At 33.5% G+C, this 19,985-nt stretch overlaps 1 protein-coding gene across 4 annotated transcripts in view; it reads left to right on the plus strand.

Annotated features, from left to right (window-relative positions):
* The first annotated feature begins 150 nt into the window (after positions 1-150).
* Positions 151-19,985, plus strand: part of LOC138708902 (uncharacterized) — a 121,716-nt gene continuing 101,881 nt past the window's right edge. Inside the window, exons 1-2 of one of the 4 annotated variants that reach the window (XM_069839217.1) lie at positions 151-263; positions 8,672-8,720. Coding sequence is in view for 2 of the 4 variants with exons in the window: in XM_069839214.1 (XP_069695315.1) it covers positions 3,081-3,155; positions 8,672-8,720 (124 nt within the window). In the remaining 2 variants the exon portion in view is untranslated. Of the gene's footprint in view, positions 264-3,036; positions 3,156-8,671; positions 8,721-17,652; positions 18,228-19,985 lie in introns of those variants that run through there. The other 3 variants (XM_069839214.1, XM_069839215.1, XM_069839216.1) reach the window with 3 other exon arrangements.

Below are 19,985 nucleotides of genomic sequence, written 5' to 3' on the forward strand. Positions count from 1 at the left end.
TACCCACGTCGATATTGTCGATACGATTAGCAATTCACTACAATCGATTAGTTGCAACAGGAACACGGAACAATCGTATAAAATAATTATGGCGGCAATTTTAAATTATACACATCACAAAACAAAGTAGGAATGTTGTGAGATCAACGTGCACGAAATAGGTTGGAAGCTCAACAAAAAAATTTCACTGACATTATTATTAATAAATTTCTACATATGATCCAACAGTGGCACTGACAGCATTGGACCTAATTTCTTTTACAGTATGTCCATCTTAAAACTTATAAATGTTTACAATGTCACTGATTATTAGGCCTATGTCTATTACAACTCATCGTTACGAGTGATTGAAAACCAAACACACATAGAATGCCAATGCTTGTATCTCTTTACTGACTTTTCTTATTTGAACATAATATTAATAGTGGTAATTACTGCTATTTTAAACCTTAAATATTGTAACTTTCAAATTTGTGCATACAACATGACAAAAAATGGTTATATAACACTTATAGACTCAACTAAAGTGTGGTTATCGTATTATAAGATTATTTTTTAATTTTTAACATACTACAACTTTTATTAAATGTTATTTATTGTAAGCTAAAATGACTCAGAATCACTCTAGTATTCACATATAATTTTATAATGTTTTTATATATGTTCAATTTTATAATATACACAAATGTTCTCTCACTGCACATCTTCTCTTTTCAATGTGCCATTCATTGCTTTCTCCACCTGAAGATGACTTTTTACATAAGTCGAAAATATTTGTGGAAATATAACTTTGTAATGTAATAAGGCAGAAAATTAATTCTGTATTAATATAGATTGATAAGTTGTAGACTGAAACCACATAACTATAATTTAATATAGTTATATTTATTTAAAATTGTATTTCAAGAAGTTTATAACAAATAATTCAGGATAGACCGGCCAGGTTCAAACTAAAACAGCTTCCTAGGCATCTGAAATATTTATAGAAAAGCACGACAGATAATCACATGAGATTAAAATTTACGATATTCTAGACATTTCACATCAGAGGTGAAACAACATAAAGCGGCAAAACATTGCCAATTTACTAGCTATATAATGGTTAATTGATTGGAATAGGGTATTTTATTTATTTTTTGTAAGTACTGTACAAGCAACATTTCTGACATCATAATAATTGACCGAGATAAAAAAAATGGTCTCATTCTTGACCCCACTCTAAGGTTCGAAATTAATTAAGATCAACCAAAGCAGGTACATGCGCTGTTTACCTTCCATGCTGTGATGATTCAAGATTGGAATGTCATTGGACTTATGTTTGGTGCGCGAGAAACAATTCCCAAATTTACATTGGAGATCCTCAGAAAATTAAAGTTCCTAATAAGACTCTTCAGACAATTGCATCAACCATTTTAAAATCTTCACTGAACATCATCAATCTCCATCTCTATTCATCTTTATAATATTCAATGAATATTATTTATTTTCAATAAACTTTTATCGTTTTGATAGCCACCACTTCTTTTTTAAAATTTCATTATATATTTTTTTAACATTAATTTGCATTTTCTTTTTTGTTCATTTGAATTGATTAGGACGCCGATATTTTAAATCCAAGATTTAGACGGCTATCATCTCGATTATGTGTATTTATTTTTTACTTGTCTCATAGATAAAAAAACACGTATGCTTTTGATTTATTTTAGTTATTTTAAGGGGAGTGGGTAGTGATGTCTGTGCGATTAAAAAATTTCATTACAAAAGTTTAGTTCAATATTTCTAGGCTTTTAGTGCTCAGTGTAGAATAAAAATGTCCATGCTTATACAATCAATCATTCTGAATTCACTGGTATAAAAGACAACTAATTAGTTTCTTATCCAAGTGCAAAAGAAAGGCCCTAACTGATAACCTGTTTTCCCACTTTGCTAAATGTAGCTACTTCATTCTTCAGGTGCACATTACTTGCTACAATCTTCACTCATATGCCTTGTATTTTTTAACTTATCTAGTAATGTATATCGTAAATTCTAAAGCAAAATTTAGTTAAATATTTCACCCCTAGTCAAACAGAAAATATATTGAACTTTGTTTAACATTTTTTGCAAATTTTTTTCAATGCATATAAATTTTTTGCTCGTGTTATGTATGCGATATTCTTAAACACGTAGGTCTACTATGTAGAACACAGCATGCAGAAAACATCGTAAAAATTTCCTATAAATTGATTCAGTAGTTTCAGAGAAAAATGCACTTAAGTTTGAAAAATATCAACTTATGGAAAACTGCATATAAAAAGGGAGGTATGAATTACATGCACCGCCACATTTAAAGAGGCCATTTAAAGGGCTTATCTGCAGAAATACCCCCCCCCACAATATTTATATTGTTTTAAAGAGCAAGTTGTGTATTTTTTAAATACATAATAAAAATGCGGATCTTTGACCCAAAGTCACTACCTGGTTCCCTTAAGTGACTGTATGCAAGTATTTACGCGGTATTCTGAAACTCAAATAAAATACCATTTTGGATTCCGTAATAAATTGCGCACATTCAATGCACCGAATCTTGATCATATGCACTTACTTTTGTATAAGTAATGAATGTTGAAAATGTACACGTGACAACGAAATCAAAGCAATACGTCAAACGTCATGCCTTATTTCGCCTCCGCCCGCCTCCACTCAGCGTTGCCAAACGTACGCATGCTCAGGCTTGTAACTGAAGATGGCTCTGCTCTGGTAGGGACAGACGTTTGTTAAAATTCTTTTGGTATGATTTTTTAGAACGCGTTAAATCATTCATATTTTTAATGTGGTCAGATAAACCATTATGCCTATATATTTTTAAGCCACAGACTTGTTAAACAATGTAGGTACTGGAATAATAAAATTATTTTTAAACGGGTGTTGTAATGAAAGTCACTAATTGGATAAAAATCGTTATCAGTATTATGATCATAATCAAACGGGCTGTGATTTGGTATCTCCGATGTTCAGCTGCCATTACAATCGTATAATATACATTTTGTGGCATTGTATATTTACATTTCTCAAGGCGTGATTATTCATTGTAAAAAGGCATGACTCGTGTGAAATATTGTGGAATATATCTTATTGCAATATTCTATACAGCAACAGCAGAAGTTAAAGTTTTGGTATGTCATGCTACGTTAGCTTTGGTTAGTGTACTCTATACGTGATTAAAATAACTTCAGAGTTTTGTTTTCTTATTATCATGAATACTATTTGAAACTTGTATGTATCTCCGAGTGTAACTAATTTGTTTCAGATTCTATTTGTTCCTTTATGTCCAACGACACTAGTATCTCATATAATCTATTAATACATAGATTATGAATATGAATGCAGGAGCAAACACTGAAATATGCATAGGAACATAACAACATTTTTATAAAATTTGTACTATAAGTACTGGTATTATAACAAATTATAATGCAAGTTATTGTGATATTTTCCTCTGTGAAACTTTGTTTGTCACCGAATTCTGTTTTATAACTGAGAGAGAAATTTTGTTCTTTCTACGTTTTTATTTATTTTTTTATTTTGGTAGGTTATTTTACGACGCTTTATTAACATCTTACGTTATTTAGCGTCTGAATGAGCCTGGGGTCCAGCACTGAAAGTTACCCAGCATTTGCTCATATTGGGTTGAGGGAGAATCCCGGAAAAAAACCTCAACCAGATAACTTGCCCCGACCAGGAATCGAACCCGGGCCACCTAGTTTCGCAGCCAGACGCGCTAACCGTTACTCCACAGGTGTGGACTCTGTCTATGTTACAAGACGTTACTGGTACACTGGCATTCTTATTGACTTTGGTATTCCCAAGAAACTAGTTCGATTAGTTAAAATGTGTCTCAGTGAAACGTACAGCAGGTTCCGTATAGGCCAGTTTCTATGATGCTTTTTCAATTTACTACGGGCTAAAGCAAGGAGTTGCACTATCACCTTTACTTTTTAATTTTGCTCTAAAATGTGCCATTAGGAAAGTCCAGGATAACAGACAGGGTTTGGAATTGAACGGATTACATCAGCTTCTTGTCTATACGGATGACGTGAATAAGTAATGAGAAAATCCACAAACGATTAGGGAAAACACGGAAAATTTACTTGAAGCAAATAAAGCGATAGGTTTGGAAGTAAATCCCTAAAAGACAAAGTATATGATTATGCCTCGTGACCAGAACATAGTACGAAATGAAAAAATAAAAGTTGGAAATGTAGGCCTATCCTTTGAAAAAGTAGAAAGTTCATATATCTTGGAGCAACAGTAACAAATATAAATGACACTCGGGAGGAAATTAAACGCAGAATAAATATGGAAAATGCCTATTATTATTCGGTTGAGAAGATTTTGTCATCCAGTCTGGTCTCAAAAAAGCTGAAAGTTAGAATTTATAAAACAATTATAATCCTAGTGTAGGCCTAATATTATTACCGGTTGTTGTGAAACTTGGACTCTCACTTTGAGGGAGGAACAGACATTAAGGATGTTCAAGAATAAGATTCTTAGGAAAATATTTGGGGCTAAGAAGGAGAATGGAGAAAGTTATACAACGCAGAACTGCACACATTGTATTCTTCCACCTGACATAATTAGGAACATTAAATCCAGACTTTTGAGATGGGCAGGGCATGTAGCACGTATGGGCAAATCCAGAAATACATATAGATTGATAGTTGGGAGACCGGAGGGAAAAAGACCTTTGGGGAGGCCGATACGTAGATGGGAGGATAATATAAAAATGGATTTGAGGAGATGGGATATGATGATAGAGACTGCATTAATCTTGCTCTGGATAGGGACCAATGGCGGGCTTATGTAAGGGCGGCAATGAACCTCCGGGTTCCTTAAAAGTAAGTACGGTAAGTAAGTAAGTAAGTAAGTAATTCTTTCTTGCAAGATGTCCCACTGTCTGCATGGAGTTTTAAGCGTATTCTGAAATTATGTCATTGTAACCCAATTTGTTTACAAAAGAAGATTTTCGGTCCGTTCTTCCAGCTTATAGCCTAGTTGATTCATCGGCCATAGTTTAAACATTTATACTTATAGTCGACTACGATATAAAAAAGAAACAATTAACAGTGATGTTTGTAATTAGTAGGAGGTAATGGGACTTTTGGCACACTGTATATTTTATGTCAATTCGCCAGAATCTGAACTCCGCTCTGAGTAGTGGAAATCTTATTCGACTAACAGAAATTGAAATTTCTTTACATTTATCTAACGGCAATTTTTTATCTGCAGCGATTATCTAGTGCCGGTTTCTGATTGTAATGTAGTATGATTTTCGAAGAATTATCAGAGCCTCAAATGTGAAAATCATATAGGAATGTGTTAAGAGAACCAAAAAAATATATAAGTCTATATAAAAAATGACACCGTATTTAGTTGGTATGAAACCCTCCCTATCTAATTTGTTGGTTACTAATAGCCAATTCCTCTAACAAAATTACCCTGCAGTTGAAATTTCAGAATTGTTATTACGCATTTGTAATTGGAAGCCTCTTTTTTTGAAGAGCGTCAGTGTTTCCCATTACTCTAACCTGTTATACCAATAGTATATTGATTATGTTCCGATTTTTTAAGGGTTCCGTGTCGGTCAACAGGTGAAACGAATTGACGAATGGGATTCTAGAGTATTGAAAATACGGTCGTTTGATTGGCGGAGATCCTATTTAGAGAGAGAGTCTTCCCAGACGCCGAAAGCTCTTATCGGACCGCCTCATCCATTAAGGCTGCGACCACGCAAACCAATTCTGCAGTGCAGGAAATCGTACACGCAATCAGTGTACATATTTATATACCGCCAACGGCGTTCCTTGCGGCCATTATCATGTCGATACACGAGTTGCGGGACTCGCTTTCCTTTTGTTTTTATTTTTAGAGCATCGATTCCTCTCTCTCTTTCTCTTTTTTTTTTGTGGTGTAATTACTTGATAACAATATTTTTCAGAGAAAATATCTTGCGGTATTTTTCTTCTTTGTGTGGCGTACAAATTCAAAATGTCGTGCCTACATTCCGACTTAGGTGTATCAGTCAAATTATAGGGGAAGGTTTGACATGTCTCTGACATGTAAAACACAGGCTGGGCTCGGCTAGTTTGATTCTCGCCGTTCTTTTGTTTTCCTTTTCCCTTGCTCTCACTCCATAAGTGCATGGAGTATTCAGTGGACGACCAATCAGAGGAAAACCGGGCACAAAGGAGATTTACTGCATGATTATACAAATGAGGGTTGAGGGTACATTACTGCTCAATAAAAAAGTGTTATATCTACCATGTTTATAAGACTGTAACTCTACCGTTGCATCATGAAAAGTCTTGGTAATGGAAAATACAATTTATCCATGACCATAACGAAAAACATGCCTTTACTAAATACTTTTGCGTTTGTAAAGTAGGCTTTTATTCAACATTACTTTATTCCACTAGTGATATAAAGACTTTACCTCACAGTTTGAACTTTATCTCACAGTTCATTAGTATTTTCCTAGTACCCGGGTACACACGTATACTTTTTCATTGAACTATTCTATTGCTCAAGAAGTTAATATATTAGTTACTAGATGTCACTACATCTGCTTCTTTATTACCATTTCTTAAATATGCAAACACTCAATCTCCTTCTCTTCATTCATTCACTCATTCATTCATTCATTCATTCATTCATTCATTCATTCATTCGTTTTATTCCATAGATCTTACATGAGCAATGAAGCTTTAAGATGTGGAACAAGTCAAAATTTTACAATATTACAATTACAATTGTTACAAATTTTTACAATTTTGTAATTTTCTATAATTTTTTCAATTTTGTGCAATTTTTTACAATATTTTGGCGAGATGTAGTGAGATGAGGTGAAGTCCGAGGATTCGCCAAAATATTACCCGGCATTTACCTTTTGGTTGGGAAAAACCTCGGAAAAACCCAACCAGGTAATCAAATCAAAGGAGGGTAATCAAATCAAAGGAATTGATTTGTGCATTGCATCCATATCTAATATGTATTTTTTTTTTAATTTATAATTGTAATAATTTACCTTTTGGGATTTTGGGAGGCGGGAAGACTTGAACCTGCGAAGTTGAGTTTATAGGATTTTATAACTTTTCATAACTTTTATAACAACACGCGTTAGTCAACTGAGCTAAACAGACACGATGATTAATTACGTTTTAAAATTCCTCTTAAGTTTACAGAAGTAAAATGTGAAATTATTATAATGACATTAGTCCCGTGAACACTTCTAAATAATCCCTGAAACTTTAAAAAGATGAAAATACACGTTTAAAATGAAAAAAATATACATTAAAATTATATAATTAATTATAATTTGTTATTTATCCAACGCCTTAGACACCATTCTTCACTAATCATGGCCTCCTACATCATAACCTACCTAGTACACGTATCGATTCTAAAATCCATGCCATGATATGTGATTATATGAGGACTTATTTTCAACATATTTTCTTTTATAAAACATAATTTTTCGTTATGGTCATGGATAAAATTACGTATGGTACTTGTGAACGTGATCTTTACTGCGCTCGTGTAATTTAAGCACTCGGCTAACGCCTCGTGCTTAAATCTTTCCACTCGCGCAATAAAGATGCACTTACCTCACAAGTACCATAAATAACTATTTGGATTAAAATAATACATTTCCTGTTAGACTACTCTAAGACTTGCGCGGCTTTACGCCGGTGACATAGGAGTTTATTATTTATATTGAAACTAATTAATTCATTAGCTTATAAAAAATCAAACAATTGAATCAGGGGCTTTGAAAAGGGCATCAGTCACCGTTTTTCAGAAAATGACATATTGTTGTTTTTGCATTCTATAAGCCTAGACCTACCATTTTATATGCGAAAGGCACCAGTCCAAGGTTCACTATGTTTTCAGTATGCGGTTGAACATTGCGTTTGTTTTGAAATAGGCATCAGAAAATTGAGGACATCGTTCAATTGAAAAAGTACATCCCAGATGAGCACTTACCCTTCTATGACGAGATATGCGATTGGCTAACCAAGGATCGAAAAAACATTGAATGAACGTTTTGTTAAAATAGAATTCAGTAACTTTTCGTTTTTATATTATATTTTGAAGTAATTTCATTTCAAACACTTATAAGATTCTACTACATGTTCTGTTCATTTAATGTTCAATACTGTTTTATGAAAAAATAAACACAGTATTTATGTTGGAGTGTATGCTTTTATTTTGAAAGTTTTGAAAAAGGCATCAGTCTACTCATTTCAAACATTTTTACGAACTTACCGTTAGTGTTAAAAAGATAAAACTTTAAAATAAAATGCAAATTTATAATAGGCAATGGCCAAAAAATTGTCCTTATACTGAAGCTAAAACCTGGTTCGTATGACAGTTTTTTTTTTTTTTACCAAAACTTTAATCTTGCCTACTTATATCCTTTTGTAACATTTACACTTTATGTACAACTTTTAAAGTTATTTTTTAATCTGCTTATGGAAGAACAGCCCTCAAAGACCGCTGCAGGCAAAAGCATTTTGAGACCTGATTTATTTATAGTCTATCAGTATCAGATATAACGTAGTATTTATTTATGCCTGTTTATTATACAAAGGCTATTGGGAAGGTGACTGATAAATTTATCTTTTTCTTTAAGGATTCTGGAGTGTTCCCCATTAGAAGAGGTGATGTCGGTATTGTGTTCTGTAAGTACCTGCAGAATTTAATTTAATCCACTTAGAAATGCAGTGACATCATAAACGATTGTTCATATAGTAGATATATTTTAGAATTTTGCCATAAATTGCATGTATTATATAGGATTAGGTCTATTCGAAATATAGCCTAGTTGCAGTGCGAAATGACCATGATATTTATGTAACAAATTAAATTTAATAAAAGTGAAAATACATTCGAAGCAATTAAATTTGTTCGCCGTTGTCAGTTTTAGCTTTCTTTACCTTCATAAAAGGTTTGTTGTAAAATGCCCAATAGTAATATACGTTACAAGAGCGGTATGTTGACGTTTTCATGGTCGAGAAAAAGATTGAAAAAGCGAAACGTAGTTGAGCTTTTTTAATTTCCGAGAGCATGAAAACAAGCATACCGCTCGTGTATCGTACATTATTTTGTGCGAAGATCGTTTATTACATACCTGAAAGACGAATTTCTAATTAGTTGCAATGAAATCTCCATCTTGGTTTCTGTTTAATGACGGCAACTTCGGAAAACCAAAATATCTTTCTTCAATATTGTTGCTACAAATTTTTTTCTGTGTTTACTATACTCCAGCAGGCCATGATATACGTCTGTCTTTTTTTTTCCCCCAGTCTATAAATGCGAACTTAAAACAAACGGTAAGGTTATGTAATGATTTATTTTTCATTTTAATATTTTAACAATATTATTTATATAACATATTGCAGTAATAACATCCGCATCTGGAATCTTGTTGATTTTTTCACGGCTTCCTTAATGTTACTTGTATCAGGAATGCAAAAAGTTTCGTGGAGTAGTAGACTTTACTTAATTTATGCAAATATTTAAAAACAATAATTAACATTGCAATTTAGGTGAAATTGCAGTGGTAAGTTTCCAATTTATAATTATTACTATGTTAAACGTCTCTAAAAATAATATGTTGAAAGCCTAAAGCAGTAAAATGAATGTCGTGCTTAAGCGGTAAGAAGAGGGAAATTGTTATGTGTGTTACGTTGGGAATACTGAATGTGGTATTTCACACTTACCGCGTATTGGTTCTGTGCGGAAAACAAGCAAATACGCACGATCTCGCACAAAAGTTTATTGAATAACATTTTCAACACCTGCCAAATTAAATAAGCCACATTGCTTGGTGAATTAAATCCGTATTCAGTTTAATTTCACAATGTCATGGTAATTTAAAAATGTAGACTACATATTTCAATAATCTTGTGCTCCAAATTGGAAAAAAAAATTGTAATGTGCTGTCTTATGGTTCAGCTTAAACGTGCAAAATGTTCATTTATGACAATAAATATACTCTTACTTAATTGGTTGACTAATTGTTTCCTTACAGAATTAATTATATCATTGGCTGATCCATTTATCGGTTCACTGACTGATTGAATGACTGACTCATTCACATGGTAATTGATTGATTATATTATTTCATTGATTAATTGACTGAGTCGTTCATTTATTCATTTTGCCTGCCTCTTAATTATTATGAATTTATTAATTTATTCTATGGTTAATAATTCGTGAATTTTACATTTAACTTAGTCCTATTGTATGTACATATGTATTGTTTTTTATTTTCTTCGGTTTTTTACGACGCTGTATCAACATCTAGGTTGTTTAGCGTCTGAATGATACGAAGGTGATAATGCCGGTGAAATGAGTCTGGGGTCCAGCACCGAAAGTTACCCAGCATTTGCTCGTATTGCGTTGAGGGAAAACCCCGGAAAAAACCTCAACCAGGTAACTTGCCACGACCGGGATTCGAACCCGGCCACCTGGTTTCGCGGCCAGACGCGCTGACCGTTATTCCACAGATGTGGACGTATGTATGTATGTAGCTATGTATGTATGTATGTATGTATGTATGTATGTATTTTTTATTTTACTTGGTTATTTAATGACGCTGTATCAACTACGAGGTTATTCAGCGTCGATCGGATTGGTGATAGCGAGATGATATTTGGCGAGATGAGGCCGAGGGAAAAACCTCGGAAATAACCCAACCAGGTAATCAGCCCGAGCGGGAATCGAACCCGCGCCCGAACGCAACTCCGGATCGGCAGGCAAGTGCCTTAGCCGACTGAGCTGCGCCGGTGGCTGTGTTCGTATGTATGTATTTTTAGTAGGTTATTTTACGACGCTTTATCAACATCTCTGGTTATATAGCGTCTAAATGAGATAGAGGTGATAATGCCGGTGAAGTGAGTCCGGGGTCCAGCACCGAAACATACCCAGCATTTGCTCGTATTGGGTTGAGGGAAAACCACGAAAAAAAAAACCTCAACCAAGTAACTTTGACCCGCCCTGGAATCGAACCCGGGCCACCTGGTTTCGTGGCCAGACGCGCTAACCGTTACTCCACAGGTATTGACTGTATGCATGCATGTATGTATGTGTAATAAACTTTTTAACAGGATTTTCTCAGAAATTTTATTGCAAATTGTAAAATATTAGTCAATTTATTTACTGAATGTGCCTCAGAGATAGACCTCTTGTCTAGTATTCCTTCTGCTACTTGATGATTGCTTATGATTCAGTACATTATGTAAAATGGCTCAATTATAATATTATTCTACATCACGAAATGAAGGAAAGATTTTAATCGAAGACGCAGCCTTTTCTCTTTGAAGATAATCACATGTTAAACCTGACTGCTGTCTGACCGTTCAATGATTTGATCGGACTTCATTTACATTCAATCATGCAAGGGGCCGTGAGTTCAAATCCAGCGAGAGAAAAATATATTCTGACACCGCTTCCTCTGAGGCTGTGCCACTCACCCAGTTTCCTATCATTAAATAAATAAAAACATTCTAAAAAGCACAGAAACATCAAATTGTCCAATAACTTTCACACAATATAAATGAAATAAAGTAACAAATTTTTTATAATATTTAAAAAGTAAATGTGTCCGGAGTTATTACTAAGAAAACAGAATTAAATGTAATGTATATTTTCTCCTTTGGAAACTTAAAATGTAAGAGAGAAAAAAAATCACTACCTATTTCAACAAAAGTTGAAGGCTGAAAACAGGTATTGAAAAGGCTTTTGATGTACTGTACAAATCAACCGGAAATCAGAAGTAAGGCATGATAATTCGGTACCTTTAAGCACTAGAAGAAGTCGCCCATTGCCGATGGTGATGGTTCTGACAGAACGTTTCTTTGTTCTAAGTCACTTGCATTCCAAACATATTTTTATCTGTCTTCCACATCTTGTTTTATAATGTACGAATCCATTTGATAGCAATTTCATCCTTTTCCTTTCAGCTGTAATGAATAATTATTGCAGGTACTCTCTGTATTTTTCTTTGTAAGTGGGTAGATGAATAAAATGTAGGCTACGAAAATTTTTACCTCGAAATGTAATGTAAGCATTGCTTAGCAACGCCAAAGTATTGTTAGGCCTACACATTAATAAATTCCCTTGTGGGAATAATGGTTAGCGGAAAAATTTCCTTTCGGAAAATGTATATTAGGAATAACTGTTTTGGAAAGTTGGTTTCGGAAAATTATTCGGAAAAAAGTACAATTACGAAAAATAGACGTTATGAAAAATTATTTCGAAAAAACAAATGTGGAGAAATGGTTGGGAATGATCCTACCCGTCCTACTATGAAGGATTGTTTAATTATCCCTGGCATTGTTCTAGGGTAGCGATGTAGCAATAAGACATTATTATTATTATTATTATTATTATTATTATTATTATTATTATTATTATCATTATTGCTATTATTATTATTATAATTATTGCTATTATTATTATTATTATTATTATTATTATTATTATTATTATTATTATTATTATTATTATTATTAATGACTTTTAGTTATGACCTATCAGTCCATTCAGTAGCGTTCCCAGAAATTTTCCTTTTTTCAGATACTGCATTGAAAATGTTTCAGCTATTAATTTGAAATAATTTTTCAGTAGGAACTACATCGTTTACAGCTTATGTGACTCTAATAATACTGGTACCAGCATCACAAAACGTGTCATTAGCATTTATTTATTCATAATTTAATCTTTTAATTTTTTGCTTAATTTTGATCGACATTTCTGCCTGGTGATGTTGATCCATATAACAATGCCCTTATTTTCTTAATTAAGTCACGATTTATTTGTAATAATATTAATGTACAATTGTTATAATTAATAACTGTTCCACGTTAATAGATAGATAGATAGATAGATAGATAGATAGATAGATAGATAGATAGATAGATAGATAGATAGATAGATAGATAGATAGATAGATAGATAGATAGATAGATAGATAGATAGATAGATAGATAGATAGATAGATAGATAGATAGATAGGTAGATAGGTAGGTAGGTAGGTAGGTAGGTAGATAGATAGATAGATAGATAGATAGATAGATAGATAGATAGATAGATAGATAGATAGATAGATAGATAGATAGATAGATAGATAGATAGATAGATAGATAGATAGATAGATAGATAGATAGATAGATAGATAGATAGATAGATAGATAGATAGATAGATAGATAGATAGATAGATAGATAGATAGATAGATAGATAGATAGATAGATAGATAGATAGATAGATAGATAGGTAGATAGATAGATAGATAGATAGATAGATAGAGAGGTAGATAGATAGGTAGATAGATAGGTAGATAGATAGATAGATAGATAGATAGATAGATAGATAGATAGATAGATAGATAGATAGATAGATAGATAGATAGATAGATAGATAGATAGATAGATAGATAGATAGATAGATAGATAGATAGATAGATAGATAGATAGATAGATAGATAGATAGATAGATAGATAGATAGATAGATAGATAGATAGATAGATAGATAGACAGACTGACAGACAGACAGAGACAGACAGACAGACAGACAGATAGATAGATAGATTTATTCGTTCCATAATATTCTTACATTTGCTTTATAGCATAGAATAAAGAACATGTCCAATTCTTACGTTTAACATATAAATGCAATACATATAAAATGCAAATATGAAATATGTACAGAATTAATACCTTAATAACAATAATATTTTATACAATGTAATATGTTTACCATTTAATAGTATTAAAATATTTACACAGTACTGTGAAATGTCAAGAATTCATATACAGAATAGAAAGTGTGAGATATTAAGTAAATTTTTTTTGTTTTACCTTAAATAATGCAGGGTTTTGGCTATGATTCTTAATGTCTTCAGGAAGACTATTGAACATTTTTATCGCCATGTAACGTACTTCCCTTTGATAGCATGATAAATTTGATGATGGCGTATGAAAATCATTCTTTCTGCGGGTATTTATACTATGTATGGCTGAGTTAGTTGGAAAATTTTCTTTATTACATAAGAGGAAATTTATTATAGAGTATATGTATTGATTTGTTAAGGTTGAGAGTTAGATGTTAGCGTTTGATTGTTGATATCTTTTTGGAATGAATATGCATGAGTACAGGCTTACTATGGAAACAGAGATGATGATAAAAAATGAACGTAGGATAAACAAACGAACATAAGAGAAAAAAATTGTCGGTTAAAAATCTTAGAACACCATGCTATGTACTATCAGTATAATCAGATTCTAGTAGTCCAGTCGACTGTCAACGAACTGGTTGATTGGATGTATGGCGATCCCTTGGAATTATCACTGCAATTTTGATTAGTTTCTTGAATGAATCTCTGAACTTCTCTATTATTTATAAAAATGCGTATAAACAGTTGATTGTTAGATCGATTACCTCGCAACATGTCGATATAAAACGATCTGAAACGATAGAAATATTGTGATATGTGCAAGTCATAAAAATTAAGAATTTGAGAGATTGGTTGCCACGTAACGTCTTCTTCTAAAAACTAGCAGAATTACATATATTACTACCTCTGATCGAGATTCTGGCTGATAATATGTACACTGGCGTTCAAAGATATCTGACCTACAATAATTGTCTGATCGTGTAAGCGAAGTTTCTAACTACGGGATAAGTCAGAACCAAAGACACAACAAATTGACAAACTTTGAAATAGTTCCGCTAGTTCTCAATAGGTGACTATTATTGGAACGGGTAAAAAGTATTTGGGAAAATAGTGATGTAGATTAAGTAGGTCCTATAAATTATTCCCATAATTGATAGTATCAACGGTTTTCTTCTAAACCTAGTGCTTGTTTTACATTCATTAGAGGGGTATGAAATTTTATAATGTTTAATGCGGGTATATTTATGTACTATTGGCGACACTGACTGTTATCTTCGTCATCTATTCATGGAAGTAATAACTAAAGAAGCTACACTTACACGAAAAAATTATCGATCACTATCGATTAATAGTGGTCAGAAATCTTTGAACGCCAGTGTACAGTAGTGGCAAAAAAACCGGACCGATCATTGTAGCTGATTTCAGAGCCTTGTTCACTCCAGAGCACGACAGACTGGTAACTAAGACTTTCGTGGTTCGAATCCTGCCTGGGAAGGAAACTTTTTTTTTGTTCCTTATTCAAATTTATTCCCAATACTTTTCGATTGCTGGTAAAATTCATGTTCTGGGAATAATAAGTTAATTAAGTAGTAAAATATCGCTGCAATCGAAAAGTATTGGGAATAAATTTGAATAAGAAACAAAAAAATGTTTCCTTCCCAGGCAGGATTCGAACCACGAAAGTCTTAGTTACCAGTCTATCGTGCTCTGGAGTGAACAAGGCTCTGAAATCAGCTACAAGAGTCGATCCGGTTTTTTGCCACTACTGTACATCTATTGGCGGCTGGGTAGCTCAGTTGGTAGAGCAGCTGGCTACGGACTGGAAGGTCCGGGGTTCGATCCAAGGTGGTGACAGGATTTTTTCTCGTTGCCAAACTTTCAGAACGGCCCCGAGGTTCACTCAGCCTCCTACAAAATTGAGTAGCGGGTCTTTCCCGGGGGTAAAAGGCGGTAAGACCGTGGTGCCGACCACACCACCTCATTCTAGTGCCGAGGTCATGGAAAGCATGGGGCTCTACCTCCATGCCCCCAAGTGCCTTCATGGCATGTTACGGGGATACCTTTACCTTTTTTTTTTTTACTGTACATCTATTAACAGGCAGGACATATCACGCGATAATATTATGTCACAGGAAGAACAATTGTTTGTATGCATCTGAAGTTTGAGTAGTGTAATATGTGACTAGTCAGCGATGTATGCAATGGACATATTTCATTATCTTCTGTCTTAGTTGCCTCATGAGCAATGTCTTATTGGTGAGGGTTCAATCTGTCTTCGGACAGTTGACTAATTACAAGAAATATAACTCGATGTATGACGAAACATACACAATGGAGAATTTGAGAGTTATATTGACCTATGGCAAAACGTATATAATTGAGAACCTGATAGATCGATTAGCTAGCATTGCCTCGATTTATCTAAAGAAAAACGTTCTGATCTATAATAAGATGTAGGCCTATGCAATTAAGTATTTGGCAGATTGGTTGCCTCACAATAGGTACGTCGATAACTCACAAGAAAGAGAAACTATCCTTGTAAATGCGATAGGACGTGTAACATTTAGAATTTGACATATTAGTTGTCTATCAACACTTTGATATCTCCCGGAGATAGAGTGTGATATATAACCTATGCCAAGACAAACACAATCGAGAATCTGACAAATCGGCGTCTAGTAATACTTTGATACCTCATGAATGGGAGAGATATCGTGACCTATGACAATAAATACACCATTGAGAATTTGTCTGATCCGTTGTCTAGTAACATTTCGAAGACCCAGGAAAAAGAGAGAGAAAGAGGGAGATATCGTGACCTATGACAATAAATACACCATTGAGAATTTGTCTGATCCGTTGTCTAGTAACATTTCGAAGACCCAGGAAAAAGAGAGAGAAAGAGAGAGATAATCTGTTCTATGACAAGACATACACACTCGAGAATCTAACAAACGGCGTTTAGCAACACTTGACATCTCATGAATGAGAGAGATATCGTGACCTATGACAATAAATACACCATTGAGAATTTGTCTGATCCGTTGTCTAGTAACATTTCGAAGACCCAGGAAAAAGAGAGAGAAAGAGGGAGATAATCTGTTCTATGACAAGACATACACACTCGAGAATCTAACAAAACGGCGTTTAGCAACACTTGACATCTCATGAATGGGAGAGATATCGTGACCTATGACAATAAATACACCATTGAGAATTTGTCTGATCCGTTGTCTAGTAACATTTCGAATACCCAGAAAAAAGAGAGAGAAAGAGAGAGATAATCTGTTCTATGACAAGACATACACACTCGAGAATCTAACAAAACGGCGTTTAGCAACACTTGACATCTCATGAATGGGAGAGATATCGTGACCTATGACAATAAATACACCATTGAGAATTTAACTGATTCGTTGTCTAGTAACATTTCGAAGACCCAGGAAAAAGAGAGAGAAAGAGGGAGATAATCTGTTCTATGACAAGACATACACACTCGAGAATCTAACAAAACGGCGTTTAGCAACACTTGACATCTCATGAATGGGAGAGATATCGTGACCTATGACAATAAATACACCATTGAGAATTTGTCTGATCCGTTGTCTAGTAACATTTCAAAGACCCAGGAAAAAGAGAGAGAAAAAGAGATACTCTCTTCTATGACAAGACATACACACTCGAGAATTTGACACAGCATCGGTTGCCTAGCAACGCCCGCGCTGACATCTCTCACGAGATACAACCTGTTGACGACCGGAACAGTACCGTGCCGTGGGTGATCTTCGCCTCCGTGTCACACCACATTACGTAATAAAAGAGGGCTCTTTAAAGGGAGAGAGAGAGAGGGTTGTGCCGCGATGGGGTGGGGGCAATGTTGTGTCTTGTCCGCAAGGTTTTCGTGATGTCTGTCCGCGTGCATCACGAAAAGAGGCAAAGTGCACGGCATGACATGTCACTCACACATGTTTTCATCACGGTCCGGCCTATAAAGAAATGGATTATTACCTAAAACCTCTGTTTGGACATATAGAGAAAAGGAAAGAGAGAGGAGACACACACACAGAGGAGGGATTGCGGATAGCAATAATTAAGGTCCTTTCAGAAGAGACTATATTATCATTTGACATTGTCCAACATGCGACGTTATCGTGCGGAAACTTCGTCCCGGGAGTGCGCTCAAACAGGCGGGAATCTGTGTCGGCAGACGGACGAACGGACCTGCTAACAGTAGTGCAGTCTGTGATTGTGTTTCCGAACCCAGTGCTTCGAGGTGATGACAGTGATAGTGGTGAATCTACGTGTTTTAGTGTTTCATTCAACGATGTTATCAAATACAGAAGATACTCAGCGCTGTTGTGATTGTGGGATGGTATAACAGGCATGAAAATTAATCCGAAGAAATTTATAGTGGTCCTTTTAAGTATTTTTCTGCCTAATGCCTTAAGATAATGCGAGCTAAGACCTTCCTACTGTTAACTAGGTGATGTAACTCAAGAATGTGAGGGTAATTTCACTTTATTTAATGACAATTACAAATGGGTTGATATTTATAATTGCTGTGATTAGCCTATAGATTGGCTTGCAAAATATAGAAGTTAATTCGAAGACAGTGGTAGTTATTTAAGTACATTTATTTGTAATGCTAGAGGATTTTATCGATTTTTTCTGTTCATTTAGCAATGTAAAGAAGTATAAGATATAGTTTCGTATTTTGTTACTATATTTTAGTATGCAGCCGATATTAGAAATTAATATTACAGAGAGATATAGAAAAACTAGAAAATGCTTTTATAAGTAGTAATTTCTTTTAATATTTCAGTTTCCAAGATCTACAAATGAGGCGTTCAGGGCAAAAGTGGTGTAAGTCAAAATTGGGTAATGAGATTTAAAGTAAAAATTCTGTAAAATACAGCGCAAAGTAGCAATTAATATGGCCTTCTTGCTATACACTGACTAATAATAGTTTAAATAAATTGAATATTAATTGCTACTTTGCGCTGTATTTTACAGAATGTTTACTTTAAACTTCATTACCCATATCTGACTTACACCACTTCTGCTCTTAAAGGCTCAAATATTGACAAAGAAAGAAATTTTCTGACATTAATAGTTGTGAAAAGTAAAGATTGCAGTTCTGAAGTTGTTTACAAACAAACAAAAAAAAAAAAAAAAGAAAACAGTAATAAAGAATTTATTTCGCTTTAAATTAAACTCAACGGTAAATTTACAATAACTTTTATAATATCTAATTTTGTATTCTAAAATTATTTTTGTCTAATAATTTTTAATTGTAATAATAGAAATGAACATGCATTAATAATAATAATTATAAAACAATTATTATTAGTACTATTATTTTAATATTATTATTTTAAAAGTATTTTAGTCGAAATACAATAATACCTATTTCAGTTTAGATTATCTATACATATATTTTTTCGGACTACATTCAGATGAGAAGTACAATAATACCTACTTCAGTTTAGATTTATCTATACACATATTTTTTCGGACTACATTCAGATGAGAAGTACAATAACAGGTACTTCAGTTTAGATTTATCTATATATATATTTTTTTGGACTACATTCAGATGAGAAGTACAATAATACCTACTTCAGTTTAGATTTATTTATACATATATTTTTTCGGACTACATTCAGATGAGAAGTACAATAATACCTACTTCAGTTTAGATTTATCTATACACATATTTTTCGGACTACATTCAGATGAGAAGTACAATAATACCTACTTCAGTTTAGATTTATCTATACATATATTTTTTCGGACTACATTCAGATGAGAAGTACAATAATACCTACTTCAGTTTAGATCTATCTATACATATATATTTTCGGAGTACATTCAGATGAGAAGTACAATAATACCTACTTCAGTTTAGATTTATCTATACATATATTTTTTCGGACTACATTCAGATGAGAAGTACAATAATACCTACTTCAGTTTAGATCTATCTATACATATATATTTTCGGAGTACATTCAGATGAGAAGTACAATAATACCTACTTCAGTTTAGATTTATCTATACATATATTTTTTCGGACTACATTCAGATGAGAAGTACAATAATACCTATTTCAGTTTAGATTTATCTATACATATATATTTTCGGACTACATTCAGGTGAGAAGCATCTTACGAAATTCTTCACATAATAATATAAAGTTTATAAAATATATGAACTTACTCTACCTTTGTGTCTTATGCCCATGATAAATGAGGTCATTCATTTC

Source organism: Periplaneta americana, chromosome 11, assembly GCF_040183065.1.
Source record: "Periplaneta americana isolate PAMFEO1 chromosome 11, P.americana_PAMFEO1_priV1, whole genome shotgun sequence".
NCBI lineage: Eukaryota > Metazoa > Arthropoda > Insecta > Blattodea > Blattidae > Periplaneta > Periplaneta americana.